At 37.4% G+C, this 19,454-nt stretch overlaps 1 protein-coding gene across 5 annotated transcripts in view; it reads left to right on the top strand.

Moving 5' to 3' along the window:
• SLF2 (SMC5/6 complex localization factor 2) overlaps nucleotides 1-19,454 on the top strand; it is a 45,500-nt gene that overhangs the window by 13,668 nt on the left and 12,378 nt on the right. For 4 of the 5 annotated variants that reach the window (XR_005069114.1, XM_037064138.1, XM_037064139.1 and 1 more), the window contains 9 exons: nucleotides 1,755-1,877; nucleotides 2,257-2,424; nucleotides 3,583-3,685; nucleotides 10,461-10,536; nucleotides 11,544-11,685; nucleotides 13,607-13,709; nucleotides 16,594-16,770; nucleotides 18,045-18,142; nucleotides 18,915-19,002. Coding sequence is in view for 4 of the 5 variants with exons in the window: in XM_037064138.1 (XP_036920033.1) it covers nucleotides 1,755-1,877; nucleotides 2,257-2,424; nucleotides 3,583-3,685; nucleotides 10,461-10,536; nucleotides 11,544-11,685; nucleotides 13,607-13,709; nucleotides 16,594-16,770; nucleotides 18,045-18,142; nucleotides 18,915-19,002 (1,078 nt within the window). In the remaining variant the exon portion in view is untranslated. Of the gene's footprint in view, nucleotides 1-1,754; nucleotides 1,878-2,256; nucleotides 2,425-3,582; nucleotides 3,686-10,460; nucleotides 10,537-10,619; nucleotides 11,013-11,543; nucleotides 11,686-13,606; nucleotides 13,710-16,593; nucleotides 16,771-18,044; nucleotides 18,143-18,914; nucleotides 19,003-19,454 lie in introns of those variants that run through there. The other variant, XM_037064141.1, reaches the window with a different exon arrangement.

Below are 19,454 nucleotides of genomic sequence, written 5' to 3'. Positions count from 1 at the left end.
CTTATAGTCCGAAAAATACAGTACTCTTTTGAGGAAGTTTAGTTATGAATGACACCTCTGACATTCGCACACAGAGAAATCAAAGAGTTTGAGGGTCATAATGACCCTGATGAAATTTATGTAACTAGTTGCAAAATGCTTTTGCTAATGAGATGGGAAACATATATTCCTTATAATTGAAGAAATATCCTTGAAATGAGCCCGGAGACCTTCACTAAAAGCTTAGCTGGCTTGAAGTTGTTATGTATCTTAAACTTGATTACTAAGTAGCTAGATACAGGATTTGCAGATCTTACTAGGTCAGAAGTGTTTCCCTTTCTGAATACAATTAGAGATATTATTTCTATTATAAAATTCTTTAAATGTGTGAATTCATGTGATTTATGATATGTCAAATATGGTGTTGCTTATTTAAAATTGAAAGCACAGACCAAAGGCAGAGATGCTAGTTTGATCTGATAATTGACTGTTTCTTGTAATAGAGCAGTACGTTTATCTGTCATTTACTGTTGTATTATACTCATCTACTGTGGGTCTGGAGTTGGGGATAAGGACCTCAGTTAAAACAACTTAATCTTGGCGAGTTATGTAAGCAAGGAAGGACTTCAGAGCTAGACTCTGACTTTGAACCCCAGCTCCTCACATTGTGAGCTTGAGTAAGTTAGTTTTTCTAATGTCTTTTTCCTCATGTATAAAATGGGTAATCATAAACTACCACATGGGGTTGTTGTGAGAGTTAAAAAAGTTAATTCATGAAGTTCTTAGAACAGTGTATGACACACAGCAAGTGCTTAGTAAGGGTTAGGTGTTGTGACAGTAATGATGATAACAATGATGACTACTGCTGCTAGAAAGCCTAGTTAACAATATCAGGTTGTTGGTCTGCTGGAAGTCAAATGAACTTTAGATGCCTATCCAAGTGGCTCACTTGGTTTGGAACATTGCCCAATATACCAAATGATTGTGGGTTCAATTCCCGGTCAGGCCACATACCTAGGTTGCGGATTCCATCCCCAGTCAGGGCATGTGCAGGAGGCAAACGATCAGTGTTTCTCTCTCACATCAATGTTTCTGTTCCTTTCTCCCTCTTTCCCTTTTTCTAAAATCTATAAACATATCCTCGGATGAGAATTTTAAAAAAATGAGCATGAGAGATTAAACATTAAATTAGTAATGTTTATTTTTGCCATTTCCCTTCCCCTTTTCTAAAGATTTGGACATCATTCTTGAAGTCCTAGCTATAAAGTAACATTCAAGTTTTTTATGTTATGGAATACTGTTCTTTTTCTTTCTTTAATCCTCACACAAGGATATGTTTGTTTATTTGAGAAAGAGAGAGAGAGACATTGATTGGTTGCCTCTTGTATGCAACCCAGCTGGGGGTTGAACTCACAACCTAGATAGGTGCCCTGACCAGGGATTGAACCCACTACCTTTTGGTGCGCAGGATGATTCTCCAACCAACTGAGCAAGCCAGCCAGGGCTGTGGTGGAATACTATTCTAATACCATACTGAGCTGGGTAAAAGACTTAAGACCTAAGATAGATTTTTTGTGATTAATGAAAATAGTATATCCTATAACATACATTATGATGAATTTGAGAGATATGATTTGTCCTAAAGTATATACAAAGTTTGTCTTATAACAGTATACTTAATAAGAGTTTTTCTTGGTGTTATCTTTAAGCATAAACTAAAGATTGTTTTCATTTTTAGAGCCAACCATTTATTGTAATATTGTCTCGATTCTCAGGCTAGATGAACTGCAGAAGCAACTACAGGAAGACATAAGACAGGGCCGAGGCATTAAATCTCCAATCAGAATTGGAGATCAAGACAGTACAGATGATGAGGATGGCCTCTTAGAAGAGCACAGGTACACTCTTTTTTCATGGTGTATCCCCTATTAAGTTTATATATTTTTAAATTTTGTTTTCATAAAATGGGCAGTTGATGGTTATTTACTTAGCGGATAATCCACAATGGGTTTCTAACCCATCTGTGATGGATTTGGAAGACACATGTTAAGGCCAAGTTAATATCATTTGTCTTTTCTCCTGGTTGTTTCTTTTCACACACATTTAGTGGCTTTGAACTGACTAGCAAAAAGTGTGAGAGGCAAAACACATGTTGTCATGTTAGAGTTCTAATCTGGGATTGACAGGTCCTAAGAAGTTTGCTTTACACTCAACTTTTAAGCATAATATTAGATACAATATAACTGTTTGTTATTTAATGGCCTTTTCTAATTTCAGGGAATTTCTAAAGAAATTTTCAATTACAATTGATGCTATTCCTGATCATCATCCAGGTGAAGAAATATTTAATTTCTTCAATTCTGGAAAAATTTTCAATCAGTATACCTTGGATTTAAGAGACTCTGGTTTTATTGGACAAAGTGCCGTAGAGAAGCTTATTCTTAAGTAAGTAAAAAAACAATTTACTTTTTCACATATAAAAATTACTTTAAGATTCTGATGGATGTAATCTTCTAACAGGTTAGTTTCTGCTATGACCAGTCCAGTTTCTTAATCCTCTTTCTTACTACTACTGCCCTTTGTGCTATATTATTTAATTATAGAAAGCAGTGTGAGATAGTTGTTTGGTGCATCATACCTGTGTTAGTTAGAATAAGATCAGTATGTAATAACAATGACTAAACAATGTCAAAATATCAGGGGCTTAAATAAGAAATATATTTCTTTTATATGTGGAAGAATTCAGAAAGTCCAGGTCTGCTGTTTCACCATGTAATCTTTTTTTTCCACCATCCTTAGCACTTGGTTGCTTTAGTTGGTACCAAAGTTCCAGCCTATATAATCAAGTTTCCAGAAATCCCACACAACATTTCTACTTAGGGTTGGTTGCATAGAACTTAGTCACCATGGTCATACCTACTACAAGGAAGGCTGTAGAGTGATTTTTTTCTTTAAGAATTCTGAGGTTTTGGTTTTGGTTTTTAAATTTTCTTTTTAGACACAGGGGAAGACAGGGAGAGAAACATCAATGTATGGTTGTCTCTCTTGCACCCCCTACTAGGGACCTGGCCCACAACCCAGGCATGTTCCCTGACTGGGAATAGAACCACCGACCCTTTGGTTTGCAGGCCGGCGCTCAATCCACTGAGCCACACCAGCCAGGGCAGAGTGATTTTAATTTCAGGCAGCAAGTGTGCCCAGCAAAAAATCAGAGTTCAGTTACCAAGAGGAAATGCAGACATAGATACTGGGATAGGTAACTAGCAGTCTCTCACATTACCTCAGAGCTAATTTCTGTCAGTGTATGATATGTCAGGTCCAGAGAAATCACATTAATTCTGAGTTTTATGGAAGTACAGACCCCAGCTGGCAAAAATAGACAGTGCCCTGAGACTTGACAGGCTCTCCTTATTATCACTGCCAGTCGACAGCTAGCTTTAGGCCCTTCATTGGATTTCTTTTTATAAGTAACCCATCCTTATTGGGGTAGAATCCACCTAAGAATGGATTTAGGATGATTTGCTTGTTCATTTCCCAGATTATGTCAGAATGTGGTGGAAATTTTTTGTCAACAGTCACACTGATTTTACTTTATTTTTTCAGATCAGGAAAGACAGATCAGATTTTTTTGACGACACAAGGCTTCCTTACCTCTGCTTATCACTATGTGCAGTGTCCTGTACCTGTGTTAAAGTGGCTATTTCGGGTAAGAGAAATGTGTGGGATTATGTTTCCTCCTCCTGTATTTCCCAGTCAAAAGCAAACTTAAAATACAATCTTACGTGTACATTTCTAGAGAAAAATACTAATATAGCACATCAAATCCATGATTTCAAATGGATACAAATGAGGCAAAAGAATCAATGTAGCTCTGACCAGTGTGGCTCAGTTGGGCATCGTTCCACAAAGCAAAAGGTCATCGGTTTGATTCCCAGTCAGGGCACATACCTGGATTGCAGGTTTGGTCCTTGGTTGAGATACAAACCTTTGGATTGATGTTTCTCACATCATTGTTTGTTTCTCTCCCTCTCTTTCTCCCTCCCTTCCCTTCTAATGGTGAATAAGTAGAATCTTTTTTTTTTCTTTTTTAAGGAAAAAAGAACAGGTGTAAAGAAGTTACAAAGAAAATATTAATGCAGGTAGTGTGCAGGATAGTCAATAATGTTAGTTGTACCTGAAACATTTCATCATGTTGGTAAGTCACTGTTACACTTAGTTTCAGAAGATGTCTTCTAGTGCTTACAAACATTGCAGGGGTTACTCTTTTCCCCCATTTTTATGGAGATGCCTGCATATATTTTTAGGATTTCACTTGCACACTGATATTTAACTATTCATACATATTTTTAAAGATTTTATTTACTTATTTTAAGAGAGAGGGGAAGGGAAGGAGAAAGAGAGGGAAAGAAACATCAATATGGGGTTTCCCCTCAAGCACCTCCTACTGGGGACCTGGCTTGCAACCCAGGCATGTGCCCTGACTGGGAATCAAACCAACCACCCTTTGATTTTATAGGCTCACGCTCAGTCCACTGAGCAACACCAGCCAGGGCTATTCATATATATTTATGCAACTCTAACAGAATGTTTCTCCTCCTCATTCATGTTTAACTGTTAAATCTACTTAAAATAATTATCTTAATATTTGTATTATTTATATGGTATCTTTTTAAATATCAGTGGTATCAGAGATTGTAACTATTATATGTGAAGCGAGAAGTGGGACAAACATGGAGTTTCTATTCTGGGTTTTAAGATAGCATTTCAAAGAATCTTCTATTTGGCAAGAACTAGCTATTACGGTGTACCCTTTTATTCATTTTTTTATAAACCTGGCAATTCTGAGTGCCAGCTATGCCAGACACTGGAGAGAAGAGCAATGAAAAAAAATCAGTGTCTCTGATCTCATGAATCCCACATTCTAGTACAGAAGAGACAGACAATAAATGTGTGCACATTTATACATATATTAGATCCGATGTTAAGTGCTATGAAGAAAAAGTAAGCTAAGGTAGCTATAGAGAATATCAGGGTGGGAAAGAAAACTTACTTTACATATATGGCATCAGTAAGGCCTAACTGATAAGGTGAGATTTGAGAAAAGACCTGAAGAAAGTGATGGAACGAGCTTTGCCACTATGTGGGAGAAGAGCATTTTAGGCAAAGAGAATAACAGGTGGTGTAGGGAGCAGGGCAGGAGCATTTGCTTCCAGTAACTGACTACTTGTAATTTTTTAACAGTCCTAATTGAATAAAAAGTGGCCTCCCTACAGTTTTTAATCTAGTAATACTAATTATCTTTTTTAAAAGATTTTATTTATTTATCTGCAGAGAGGAAGGGAAGGAGACAGGGAGAGAAATATCAATGTATGGTTGCCTCTCATGTGTCCCCTGCTGGGACTGGCTTGAAACCCAGGCATGTGCCCTGACTAGGAATCAAACCTCGATTGTGTGGTTCGCAGGCCCGCGCTCAATCCACTGAGCTACACCAGCCAGGACCTAATTATCTTTTCTATAGCTTCCCAGTATATGCCTCATCTGACTGTAAAGACAGGTTATTTATTTATTGATTTTTAGAGAGAAGAAAGAAGAGAGAGAAACACCACTTTGTTGTTCCACTTGTTGATGCATTCATTGGTTGATTCTTGTATGTGCCCTGACTAGGGATTGAACCTGCAACATTGGTGTACTGGGGACAACACTCTAACCAACTGAGCTATCTGACCAGGGCCCTTAAAAATAGTTATTTTTTGCTCCCTGGCTGGTGTGGCTCAGTGGACTGGGGGCAGGCCTGCGAACCAAACAACCACGGTTCGATCCCCAGTCAGGGCACATGCCTGGATTGCAGGCCAGTTCCTGGTGGGGGACCCACAAGAGGCAACCATACATTGATGATTCTCTCCCTCTTTCTTTCCCTTCCCCTCTAAAGATAAATAAACAAAATCTTTAAAAAATAAAAAAATAAAAGCATCTATGATAAAGTGGACAGTGACATTTTTCCTTCTTTTAAAAAAAAGGTTATTTTTAAACAACTACCATGACCCTCATCTCTTCCCACACTAAACATTCTGTAGTCATTAAATTTCCAGTCTTTTTATTGACCATCCTTCTGATAGATATTTAGCTTGTGTCACTCCTAAAGTGTTTTTCCCTTCTCCACAAATGCTTCATGTGAGGTCTTTCTTACCAGCAATTTCTAGCAAGATTCTTAATCTATCTACTCCACCCACATATTTCTGTTTATTATGATTCAGAATTTCATTTGCTCTCATGACAGGGCTCATTGTTCTCTATCTTTTCTTAAATTTATAAGTAAGACTTTGCAGTCAGCTGTATTAAGTTTTATCTTGATGTGAGCCCATGATTATGGCCTTTTTAAACCCCTAAATGGCCTGGCTGGTGTAGCTTAGTGGTTTAAGTGCCAGCTTGTGAACCAAAAGATTACCAGTTTCATTCCTAGTCAGGGGACATGCCTGAATTGTGGACCAGGTCCCCAATTGAGGGCATGTGAGAGGCAACCAATCTATGTTTCTCTCACACATCGATGTTTCTCCCCCTCTTTATCCCTTCCTTCTCCTCTATAAAAATAAATAAAATCTTTTTTCTAAAAGCCCTAATGATGACATTCAAGCATGTCTTTGTGTAAACAGTTTATTTTTTTATTTTATTTTTTCCACTACCATTTATCCCCCTAATATATAACCCTTTTGTTGAGAAGTTTTGCATACTCTTCGTATTTATTCTTTGAAAACCAAACTAACTTCCAGCCAAGATGGAGGCGTAGGTAGAAACACGGTGCCTCCTCGCACAACCAAGTTTAAAGACAACAAAGTTTTAGTAACAAAAACGCAACCAAACCACAGAAAATTGAACTATACGGAAGTCTGATAACAACGAACCATTCAGCCAGACCAGTAAGAGGGGCGGAGCCAGCGACTGGCTCCTCCGGAGTGGGGTCAGAGTGGGGTTGCGCAGGAAAACTCTGTCAGACAGAACCAGGCCCAAGGGTGGCCCTTGGCAGATCCCAGGCATGGGGTTGTGATGGGCAGACCCAGTGAGGGCGCAAGGTGGCAGGCTGACCGCGGTCACACATTTGTGCACAGATAAACCAGGTGAAGGAGCAAGCAGTGAGACAGACCATGCAGGCCTCAGCGGCGGGAAGCAGCAGAGGGGACCACCATTGCTCCTCCGTGACCCACCCCCACATACAGCGTCACAACCCAGTGACTGAGTTGCTCCACCCTGGTGAACACCTAGGGCTCCGCCCCTCGTACGTAACAGGTGCAATCAGACCAAAAAATTATGGCTCAAGAAGAACTCAATGCCCCAGAGTCAGTAACTCTAAGTGACCAAGAAATGGCCAACCTATCAAATGCATAGTTCAAAACACTGGTGATCAGGATGCTCACAGAACTGGTTGATTTTAGTCACAAATTAGAGGAACAAATGAAGGCTAAACTAATTGAAATGAAGGGAAATGCACAGGAAACCAATAGAGATGGAAAGGAAACTGGGACTCAAAATCAAGAGAGTGGACCAGAAGGAAGAAACAAATGACCAAACAAAAGAATGAAGAAACAAGAATTCAAAAAAATGAGAGGCTTAGGAACCTTCAGGACATTTTTAAATGTTCCAACATCCGAATTACAGGGGTGCCAGAAGGGGAAGAGAAAGAGCAAGTGGGAAACTTATTTGAACAAATAATAAAAGGAGAACTTCCCCAGTCTGGCAAAAGAAATAGACTTCCAGGAAATCCAAAAAGCTCAGAGTCCCAAAGAAGTTGGACCAGGAACACACAAAGGCACATCATAATTACATTAGCCAAGATGAAAATGAAGGAGAGAATCCTAGAAGCAGCAAGAGATAAGGGGACAGTAGCCTACAAAGGACTTCCCATCAGACTGTCAGCTGATTTCTCAAAAGAGATCTTCCAGCAAGAAGGGGCTGCAAAGAAGTATTCCAAGTCATGAAATCCAAAGACCTACATCCAAGATTGGTCTAGCCAGCAAAACTTTCATTTAGAATGGAAGGGCAGATAAAGTGCATCTCAGATAAGAACAAATTCAAGGAGTTCATCATCACCAAGCCCTCATTATATGAAGCCCTCATTATAACCAGCCAGGGCAATAAAATATATATATATATTTTTAAAAGAAAAGCAGTCCTGGCTGGTGTAGCTCAGTGGATTGAGCGCGGGCTTGCAAACCACAGGATCACAGTTCGATTCCCAGTCAGAGCACACACCTGGGTTGCAGGCTAGTTCCCAGCAGGGGACTCACAAGAGGCAACCATACATTGATATTTCTCTCCTTCCCTTCCCCTCTAAAGATAAATAAATAAATAAATGTTTAAAAAAACGAATAATCATATGTTAAACTTTGATATTTTGTCTCATTTCTCCTTTTCAATTCCAAGTTTTTTTCATGATGGGGAAACCAACTTATAATTATTTTTTTGTATAAATGTCAAAATTTACGGCCCTGGCTGGCATAGCTCAGTGAATTGAGCGCGGGCCTGCGAACCAGACGATTGCGGTTCGATTCCCAGTCAGGGCACATGCCTGGGTTGCAGGCCAGTTCCTTGCAGGCTAACTACCAGCAGGGGATGCACAAAAGGCAACCACACATTGATGTTTCTCTCCCTCTCTCCTTCCCCTCTAAAAATAAATAAATAATTTTTAAAAAAATTTACTTTAATGCGACAGTTCTAATTAATATTTCACAAATTTAATTGTTAAAATGTTTTTGCATCTTTGTGGTCTGAATGTAATAAGACCAGAAAGACAGGTATTTTTGGGTTTTTGTTGTTGTTGTTCGTTTTTTTCGTATCATTTTCAGAGGGAATTCACGTTTGATTGTGAGGCGTTCAAGTAAAATGGAAAGGGTATTATATTAAAATTAAAAAGGCTGAACTCTTCAGTTTCCAGGGGCTGTTAGTGTTTTCTAGTTTGTTCTCTGTATATATAGATTGCAGTATAACAATATAAATAAAATATATGCTCTTTTATAACTTTATTTCAGATGGCAATAAATTATTGAGTATTTTTATCTCCATATAGATACATTATCCTTTTTAATGGCTTTTATAGTATTCCTTTGTAGAGCTGTACCATGATTTATTTAACCCAATCTTAATTGGTAGATATTTGATTGTTGTATACACTTCTTTATACACTTACTTAATTATTTCCAGTTGCCCGCCTCAGAATTCATCACCTCCACAACAAAATTGTTATCCAGAACTTGTCCAGTGTCCCAACATGCCTTTGCATGGTGCTGCCCCCTAGTGGCAGAGCATTACCACACAAACATTTAGATTTATTCACGTAGGATTATTTTGAAATGATACAAGCTGTTTGCCTGATTGAAGCCAGAGTTTGGGTTATTCTTTCTTATATTTTAGATTTAAGTGTATTATAATCCATGGCTCCAGAGCAAAAGAGAAAGAGATAGAAACAAACTGTTTTTCTCCCTAAAACCACTTAAAAATTGCTTTCAGTATGACTTTAAAAAACATTTTTAACTCAAGCTTTTATTCCCAAAGAATTATCATATAAAATTATATTAATTATGCCTCTGCATATAAATTCCTGTGTAAAAAGGCTGATTAGGTCAAATTACAAGGATAATAACTTTACATAAATACTACCAAATTATTTTTAAGGTTTTATTTATTTATTTATAGAGAGGGGGAGAAAGAGAGAGAAACACTGATGTGTGAAAGGTACATCAACCAGTTGCCTCTTTCACTCCCCCTATTGGGGACCTGGCCCGCAACCCAGGCGTGTTCCCTGACTGGGAATTGAACCAGTGACCTTTTTGGTTTATAGGTCGGTGCTCAGTCCACTGATCCACACTGGCCAGGGCACCAAATTATTTTTGAAATTTTACTAAATTATACCCACACCGGGCATACTACCTCTTTCCTAGTATACTTGTGAACACTGTATTATCAATAGTCTCGATCTTCACCAATATTGAAGTCAACTAATGATGTCTTAATCACTTTGTATTTTTTTGATTACTGGTGATATTGAGCATCTTTTTACAAGTATATTGGAAGGGGGGATAGTAGGGGGGAAATGGAGACAACTGTACTTTGGGCCTATGAAGTAATCAAGCTAGTAGCCTTTTCCTTTTTGATTTTGGGATTTCATGACATGGTATGAATTAGCAAAATTTTTTTATTGTTTTAAGTGTTACTATAAATGGAATTCTAAAAACAAACGTGTTAGACTGGAAAAGGCCCTGACTTCAGAATCAGACCTTGATTTAAATTCCAACTACTCATTTATTACATTGGGTAGAGTAATAGTCTCTCTGAGCCTGTTTGCTCCTGTGTGTGATATATGACCACTTCATAAGGTTATTATACGTATTAAATGAAATGCCCATAAAATACCTGTATATGCGCCTGGCAAATAGTAAATGCTCATGTTTCCTTTTTTCTCTCTCTCAATACTCTATCATTTATCTATTTAGATGATGTCAGTTCATACAGACTGTATTGTGTCCGTGCAGATTTTAAGTACATTGATGGAAATAACAATTAGAAATGGTGAGTATATAATGGTGATTAGCAGTGTGAATTATTGGTTGCTATGTACATGGTCTCTTTCATATTGCTAAATATTAATATATTTGGGAATATAGGATAAATTATTTTGTAATCTAAATTCTTTAATAATGAAATGAAACTCTAATAAAAAATGAGTATCTGCATTTTTCTAGTTGCATTGAGAAAAAGGGTATAAAATGTTGCAAGTGGCAGCCTTTACCTGATATTTACCAAGTCATGGCCCTGTTCTGGGCAAGTAGAAATAGTTGCAAGTTTATTTATTTAGTCAATTAGTTTTAATTGGCTCTTGATGAGCAACAGTATTATACTGATTTTGCACTGAGGAGATTGAAAGTGTCCACTGCAAAATTATAACAGTTGCTTTCTCTCCTTTGAAATCCCTTATAGTGAGAAAAGCATTGTGATCTAGCTGTCTTAGTTGTTTTGAGGATTGGAACAAATAGACACTGGAGATGGTAAAATCTTCCTGTACTAACAGGAGTTGATACTTTATGATTGTTATTTCCAATTTTTTCAAAATGTGTTTCTTCCTCGTGAGTTACACCCTTTTATCCATCACTCTCAGATATTTTGTTCATAAATGTCATTTCTTTCACATGTATTTGAAAATCTGTAATTCATATATAATCATTCTAAACAACTATATTGTTAACATTCCAATACCAGCTGTCATTTCTATAAAATGATTATAATCATGTTTCAGATGCAGGCTGTCATCTTGCAACTGTGGGTTTGTGAACTCGGAATTTGAGATAAAATATTTTATTCTGCCCTGGCTTGTGTGGCTCAGTGGGTTGAGTGCTGGCCTACAAACCAAAAGGTGGCCAGTTAGTTTCCCAGTCAGGCCACATGCCCGGGTTGCCAGCCAGGTCCCCAGTAGGGGGCACGAGAGAGGCAACCACACATTGATGTTTCTCTCCCTCTCTTTCCCTTCCCCTCCCAAAAATAAATAAATACAATTTTTTAATGTTTCTTCTATTAACCAGATACCTTCAGTGATTCACCAGTTTGGCCCTGGATCCCATCATTGTCTGACATAGCAGCTGTGTTTTTCAATATGGGGATTGACTTTAGATTTTTGTTTCCTCTGGAGAATCTTCAGCCTGACTTTAATGAAGACAGTCTAGTGTAAGTTTTCTTTTCATAGTTAATGCCAAAGATATTCTTTTAAATAAATTTTATATAAAAACAGTTAATATTCATTTCTTTGATAAGTTTAATGTTCATTCTTGATTTGTTTTAATTTCTCCAAGTAGAAATGGATCTTGAATTAGAAACATTCTTAACATCTGTCTTAATCTAAAACCATGACCACGTGTAATAGGGAAAAAATAGAAACTTTTTAATTAAAAAATGCAGTAATAATATTTTAACTACTTTCTGTTTGGCTCTCTCTCCCTTTGTCTTAAACAAATTGATCTCCTTGCTATTTCTCCCCATTAGACATTGTTGCATTGGCTGTTCCTCGTGCTGATTCCTCATCCCCATTCTTAGTGTTTACCTGCCAGAATGTTACCTATTTCACTTATTTAAACATTGTAAGAACAAAAGCTAGTCCATCAATTGGGAATAGGTCATGGTACATCAAACTACTTAAACGTATTGCTTACTATGTGCCAGGCATAGATCTATGGGCATAATATATTGTACTTCATTTAATAGTCACTGCAGCTCTTAGATACTATTTTCATTCTCATTTTACTGGTGAGTCAGGTACAGGAAGGTGAGTCAGGAAGAAAAAGCTATTAAGTAAATTGCAAGTTTTTCACATATAGAAGTATCTCCATGATCTACATTAAGTGAAAAGAAAGATGTCCACAACAGAGTATATAGTATGCTACCATTTGTATTTAAATAAAGGTGTGTGGAGGAGGGGAGTATTCATATTTATTTGTATATACATAAAACATGGAATGAAGGACTAAATCTAGTAGTGATTGTGGGGAGGGGAAATGAATGGCTGAAGGTCTAGATTGGGAGGACAGTTCTTCACAGCATACTGTACCTTGATACTTCTTGACTTTTTAACCATATGAAAGTATTATTTATTTAAGTTACCCAGAGCTCACTTCGGCAGCACATATACTAAAATTGGAAAGAAGTTACCCAAAAAAGGCCCTAACCAGGTAGCTCATTTAGTTAGAGAATCATCCCAATATGCCAAGTTTGCAGGTTCAATCCCAGGTCAGGGCATATACAAGAATCAACTGATGAATGCATAAATAAGTAGAAGAAGTTAATCTCTCTCTCCACCTCTCTCCCCCTCAAATCAATAAATTTTTTTAAAGATTTTGTTTTAGAATTAAAGTTCCCTGGCTGGTGTGGCTCAGTGGATTGAGTGCCAGCCTGCCAACCCGAAGAATCACCGATTCAATGCCTAGTCAGGGCACGTGCAGGCTGGGTCCCTAGTAGGGAGTGCGCAAGAGGCGACCACACATTGACATTTCTCCCTCTCCTTCTCTCTCCCTTCCCTTCTCTAAAGAAATAAATAAATAAAATCTTTTTTAAAAAAAGAAGAAATTAAACATGAAAATGTTAATCTAGCTTATGAAGGCCAAGTTCATGTGTCTTCTTTTGCATGGACCTTCACATACCTCAACCAAAATTGATGTGCTTAGAATTGTTTCTTCATATTCCTATAGTGGTTTCTTTAGGCCACTCAAGAGGCCTTTAAATATGTATTCTTTGTAGTCAGATCCCCCTTCTACCATAGCTCTCTGACACCAAGAGCAATGAGGATAGTTCCTTATAAGAAGTATTTGTTCAAGGAAAAACTAATGCATAGAAATAGAGATCAAAATAGTATTTACCTGGAGTAAGAGATAGTGGGAAGGCTTCCATTTGGTGTGAAGGAACTTTTGTGGGTAATGAAAATACTCTTATTTTTCTATTTGTATGGTAGTTATACTATATATATTTATCAAAACTTAAAATGGGTATATTTCTTTTATTGTATGTAAATTACACCTGAGTGAAATATACATTTTTGTTTGTTATTTTTTATAATAATATTGTACCTAATTTCATTTTTTTATTTACTTTTCAATAGTTCTGAAACACAGATGACATTGGGGGGGAATGGAAGTGAGGATTCATCTTGTAAGCCAATTTTTTCAACTCTTCCTGAAACCAACATTTTAAATGTGGTTAAGGTAGGAAGAAACTCTTTTTTATGTCTTTAGCTCAGAGCTGGAACCATTTAGTTTTGTGGTTAATGGTTTTAAAACAAAACCACTAGTGTTTTACTATGTGATTACCAGTCTCTGAAATTTCTGAGCAATAATCTTGTTTTAAAGATTATGTTTAGCCCTGGCTGGTGTGGCTCAGTGGATTGAATATGTGCCGGCCTGCAAACCAAAGGGTTGTTGGTTCTATTCCAGTCAGGGCATGTGCCTAGGTTTCGGGCCAGGTCGCCATTGTGGGGCACATGAGAGGCACCCGCACATTGATGTTTCTCTCCCTCTTTTTCTCCCTCCCATCCCCTCTTCCTAAAAATAAATAAATAAAATCTTCAGAAAAATTAAAATAAAGGTTATGTTTGCTATTTTTATTTTTGTTTTAATATTAGGAGTAAAAGATCTTTAGATCAGAGTATATATTTAAAATAGTTGTAGGAATATTTTACAAAGAAGCTTTTTGAAACTAATATTTTTCAAACCAATAATATTTTAGCTTTAATATGTATGAAAAAATAATTACAGTACCACTCAGTGATTAAGAATAACTGTTAAAACATTTTTAGGGGCTAGATCAAATTAATGATACTGAGCTGTTAGGAAGAAAATCTGGAGAGTCTTCCAGCCAAGGTAGAGGTGTAAGTAGACACACTGTGCCTCCATGCACAACCAAAAGAAGGACAACAACAAATTTAAAAACAAAAAACAACAAGAACTGACAGAAAATTGAACTGTATGGAAGTTTGACAACCAAGGAGTTAACGAAGAAACATTCATCCAAACCAGCAGGAGGGGTGGAGACGGGTAGCTAGGCAGAGAGGAATTGTGGCAAGGCAGCAACTGGCAGGGCAGGCAGTCCCACATTGGCATGCAGATAAACGGAGGAACAACTGGAGAGCAAGACAGACCTCTCAGCCCAGAGTTTCAGTGCAGGGAAATAAGCCTCAAACCTCTGATTGAAAACACCTGTGAGGGTTGAGGTGGTAGCGGGAGAAACTCCCAGCCTCACAGGTCCTAGAATGTACACAAACCTACCCACCTGGGAATCAGCACCAGAAGGACCTGATTTGATTGCGGGTAGCAGGAGAAGTTACTAAAAACTGGCAGAAGCGAAGCAAATGGCATTGTTCCCCCTCAGACCCCTCCCCCACGTACAGCATCACAATGCAGCCACGTGGGTTGCCCCGCCCTGGGAAACACTTAAGGCTCTGCCCCTTACTACATAACAGGCATGCTGAGAAAAAAATAATGGCCCAAATGAAAGAACAGATGAAAGCTGCAGAAAAAATAAAATTAAGCAATGAAGAGATAGCCAACCTGTAAGATACACAGTTCAAAATACTGGTGATCAAGACACTCACAGAATTGGTTGAATATGGTCACAAATTAGATGAAAAAATGAAAGCTATGCTAAGTGGAATAAAGGAAAACATACAGGGAACCAACAGTGACAAGAAGGAAACGGGCTTGAATCAACAGAGTGGACCAGAAGGACAAAAGAAACATTCAACCAGAACAGAATGAAGAAACAAGAACTGAAAAATATGAGGAGAGGCTTAGGAACCTCCAGAACATCTTTAAATGTTCCAACACCCAAATTATAGGGGTGCCAGAAGGAGAAGAGGAAGAGCAAGAAATTGAAAACTTACTTGAACAAATAATGGAGAAGTTCCCCAATCTGGAAAAGGAAATAGACTTCCAGGAAGTCCAGGAAGCTTAGAGATCCCAAAGAAGGTGGACCCAAGGATGAACACACCAAGGCACATCATAATTACAGTAGCCAAGATTAAAGAGAAGGAGAGAATTTTAGAAGCAGTAAGAGAAAAGGAGACAGTCACCTACAAAGGAGTTCCCATCAGACTGTCAGCTGATTTCTCCAGAGAGACCTCACAGGCAAGAAGGGGCTGGAAAGAAGTATTCCAAGTCATGAAAGGCAAGGACCTACATCCAAGATTGCTCTATCCAGCAAAGCTTTCATTTAGAGAGCTTTGGAAGGGCTTTCTAAAGCCCTTCTATCTGCCTTTCTAATGGAAAGGCAGATAAAGTGCTTCTCAGATAAGGTAAAGTTAAAGGGGTTCATCACCAAGCCCTTATTATGTGAAATGTTGAAGGGACTTATGTGAGAAAAAGAATATAAAAAATATGAACAGGAAAATGACAACAAACTCACATTTACTTACAACCACACCTAAAACAAAAACAAAGCAAACAGCCCTGGCTGGTGTGGCTCAGTGGATTGAGCACAAGCCACCGAACCAGACTATTGAGGTTCGATTCCTGGTCTGGGTGCATGCATGGGTTGCAGGCCAGTTCCCGGTGGGGGACACGTGAGAGGCAACCATACATTGATATTTCTCTCCCTCTCTCCTTCCCTTCCCCTCTAAAGATAAATAAATAAAATCTTTAAAAAAAAGCAAACAATTAGAACAGGAACAGAATCACAGAAATGGAGATCACATGGAGAGTTATCGGAGGGGTAGAGGAGGAAGGTACAGAGAATAAGTAGCAGAAATGGTAGGTAGAAAATAGGGGTAGGTTAAGAGTAGTATAGGAAATGTAGAAGCTAAAGAATTGCCACAGACAGGAACTAAAGGAGAGGAAATGTGGGTGAGAGGACTTGTTGGGGGGGGGGGGAGAAAGGGAAATGGGACAACTGTAATAGCATAATCAAAATATTAAAAGAAGAAAGTCTTGGATGAAAACTAGAATAACATGCTTATTTGATGAGTATTGTTTGCTTTTTTCTAGATTGATGTTTTTTACATAATTTTCCTTTGCATTTTTCATTTAACAGTTTTTATTTTAAACTCTTCAAATAAAATATATTTCAGGTTGCTTTGTCTCTGCATTTGTGTCAAAGTTTCTAGGCTTGTGTACATCTATACATCCAGAAGGGTACCAGGACCGTGAGATAATGTTGCTGATCTTAATGTTGTTTAAAATGAGTTTGGAAAAACAGCTGAAGCAGATTCCTCTAGTGGACTTTCAAAGTCTCCTGATAAACCTGATGAAAAATATCAGAGATTGGAACACGAAGGTAAATATTACTTAAAACTTTAGTATTGGTTTTCTTACATAACATTACAGTTTGACTTTCATAGTGCATGCAGGACAGTTTCTAAGCTCAATTAAGATCTTCGGCAGATGAAAAGTAAACTGAGAGAAGGAGTGTCTTTGCTGGAACTGGAATGGAGAATGAACTTAGCTTCATTAAGATAGAATCTTCTCTAAAACTACAAACATTTATTCCACCAAAAAAAATTTATCTATTGGAGAGTTACTGTGGGCCAAGCATTAATCTAGGGGCTAGAAATACATCTGGGAAAAAGACAAAGCCCTTAACCTCATGGCATTTTTACTCTAGTCAGGGGGTTATATAATTAAGTAAATGTAGATTACAATATTATGTCAAGTATAATAGGGCTGGAAATAAAAAGTAAAACAGGACATGGGTAAGGAGAGTAGCAAGGCAAAGGATGCTCTAGTTAGGTGAGGATCTACGGCCATACCACCCTGAACACTCCCAATCTCATCGGGTGAGGCAGTCAAGGAAAGCCTTTCTAAAGTGACCTTTGAACAGGGACCTAAAAAAAATGATGGAGCACATCACACATGCAAGAATTTAAGCTGAACTGCAACCATATTGAGGCTAAACGTATAATTTTTTTAGATTTGTTTTTCCTCTCCTCCCTCCTTTTTTTAGATTTTTAAGTTATATTTTTCAACCTTTTTTAGTAAAAAAATTCAAATAAGAGCAAAAATAGAGGAAAGACTGTAATGAACCCCTACCTACCTATCACTCAGCTTCATAATTATCAAGACATAATCTGTTACCCTCGTCCCATACTTCTTTCCTCTACTCAGAGGTTATTTGGAAGCAGTTCTGTTAGACTTTAAATACTGGAGTAGCTAAAAATCCTTAAAATGCAAAAAATCTCAGGTCCAGGAAGATACATGGTCTTATGCAACTCTCATTATATACCTTTGGAAACTGGTGTTTGTATTTAAGCCACTTTATTCTTCCTAGAAGGAATATTAATATTTACGTATATATAGATAAGACATAGCACAAAACATGAAAGCCAAGTGAAATTCTAATAAATATACCTGTTCAGTCTGTTCTAGAGTTAAAGATAAAATTGAGTCTGTATACTGTGTATGTTTTAATAGGTACTAGAATCCATGCTGTTTCTGAAAATAAGTGTTCCTTTCATAAGAATGCTCTCATATTATGGCAAGATCATTGTGGCTCATCTGTTGAAAGTTTGATTTTACTCACCTATCTGAAAAATCTTACTCGTTTTTTTTCAGGTGCCTGAACTCTGTCTGGCCATAAATGAACTCTCCAGTCATCCCCACAACCTTCTGTGGTTGGTACAGCTAGTCCCTAACTGGACATCACGTGGAAGGTATTGAAAAGTGGAGAATTAAACATTAAGAAAAATGTACAGTGTTTACATTAATTAAGTGCTTTTGGGTCCTTTATTTCCTTTCATCATTCCTTGAATGTTAGATCAGTCTTTTATTTCATATTCAGCTGGGGAAAAGACACTGACAGCCTGATTCTGACACTTAATTCATATCATCATATATTATTCTTTTTTAAAATTTATTTATTTTTCCGTTATGTATTATTCTTGATTTTTAATTTTATCTAATAACTTAATCTAGCTGGCACATGACATAAAAATAACTAAATTGGTTTGTTTTGTTTTGTAAAAAGAAATTATGGCAATAAAATACATTTTCTAGCAATAAATCAGTATGATCAAAGATAAATGCTTTCAGCGATTTGCTTGAACCTCACGGCAACTCTTTACGTGAAAATTTTACTATTCTAGTATAGGAAATGGAGAAGCCAAAAAATTTCTATGTATGACCCATGGACATGAACTAAATGGGGGTAATGCTGGTGGGAGGGGCGCTGCAAGGCAGACAGGAATAAAGGGGAGGGAAAAAATGGGACAATTATAATAGCGTAATCAACAAAATATATATATTTTAAAAAGTGAAAAGGAAATCTTACTATTCTATTAAACCCTATGTATTTTTGTACAGCCATCTCTTATAACATTAGCTATACTTTCAACTAGCAGGACTTCTTAGAAGAACTATTTTCAGCTCATTCATCTGCTTCTCAAGCAATGTTGATTAAAATATATTCTAAAATTCTAATTCCAGGCAACTGAGACAGTGCCTCAGCCTAGTGATTATTTCAAAGCTTTTGGATGAAAAACATGAAGATATCCCTAACGCCAGTAATCTGCAGGTATACATAATGTTTTTAGTTTCTTTTAATAAATGGAAGAGGTAGTCAGGTTAGGGAAAATTGATGGATTCTGAGTTAGAAGTCCTGAGGTTAAATCACGACTCTCAGACATAATACCATTCATGTAATCTTTAGAAAGATACTGAACTAATGATACTCAGTTACTTCATCTGTGAAATAGAGATGGTAATCACACATCCTCTACCACCTCCCTGGGATTGGTATGGACATATAGATGAATTAATGTATAGAAAGGGGAGGTCATAATATGAAATTTATGATCTCATTTATGAAATTAGTTTACATTATCAAGATTTGTGATTTTATCACAAGATAAGAGCACCCCATCACGTGGTTGGGCATCATCCTGCAAAGCTGAAGATCATCAGTTTGATTCCGGTCGGGGTACATGCCCAGGTTGGAGGTTTGTTCCCTATTCAGGGCAGGAGGCA

Source organism: Sturnira hondurensis, unplaced genomic scaffold (assembly GCF_014824575.4).
Source record: "Sturnira hondurensis isolate 20B ecotype Veracruz unplaced genomic scaffold, ASM1482457v3 Scaffold0014854, whole genome shotgun sequence".
Classification (NCBI taxonomy): domain Eukaryota; kingdom Metazoa; phylum Chordata; class Mammalia; order Chiroptera; family Phyllostomidae; genus Sturnira; species Sturnira hondurensis.
Note: the sequence above shows the minus strand (reverse complement) of the source record. Positions and strands in the feature narration are given on the sequence as shown.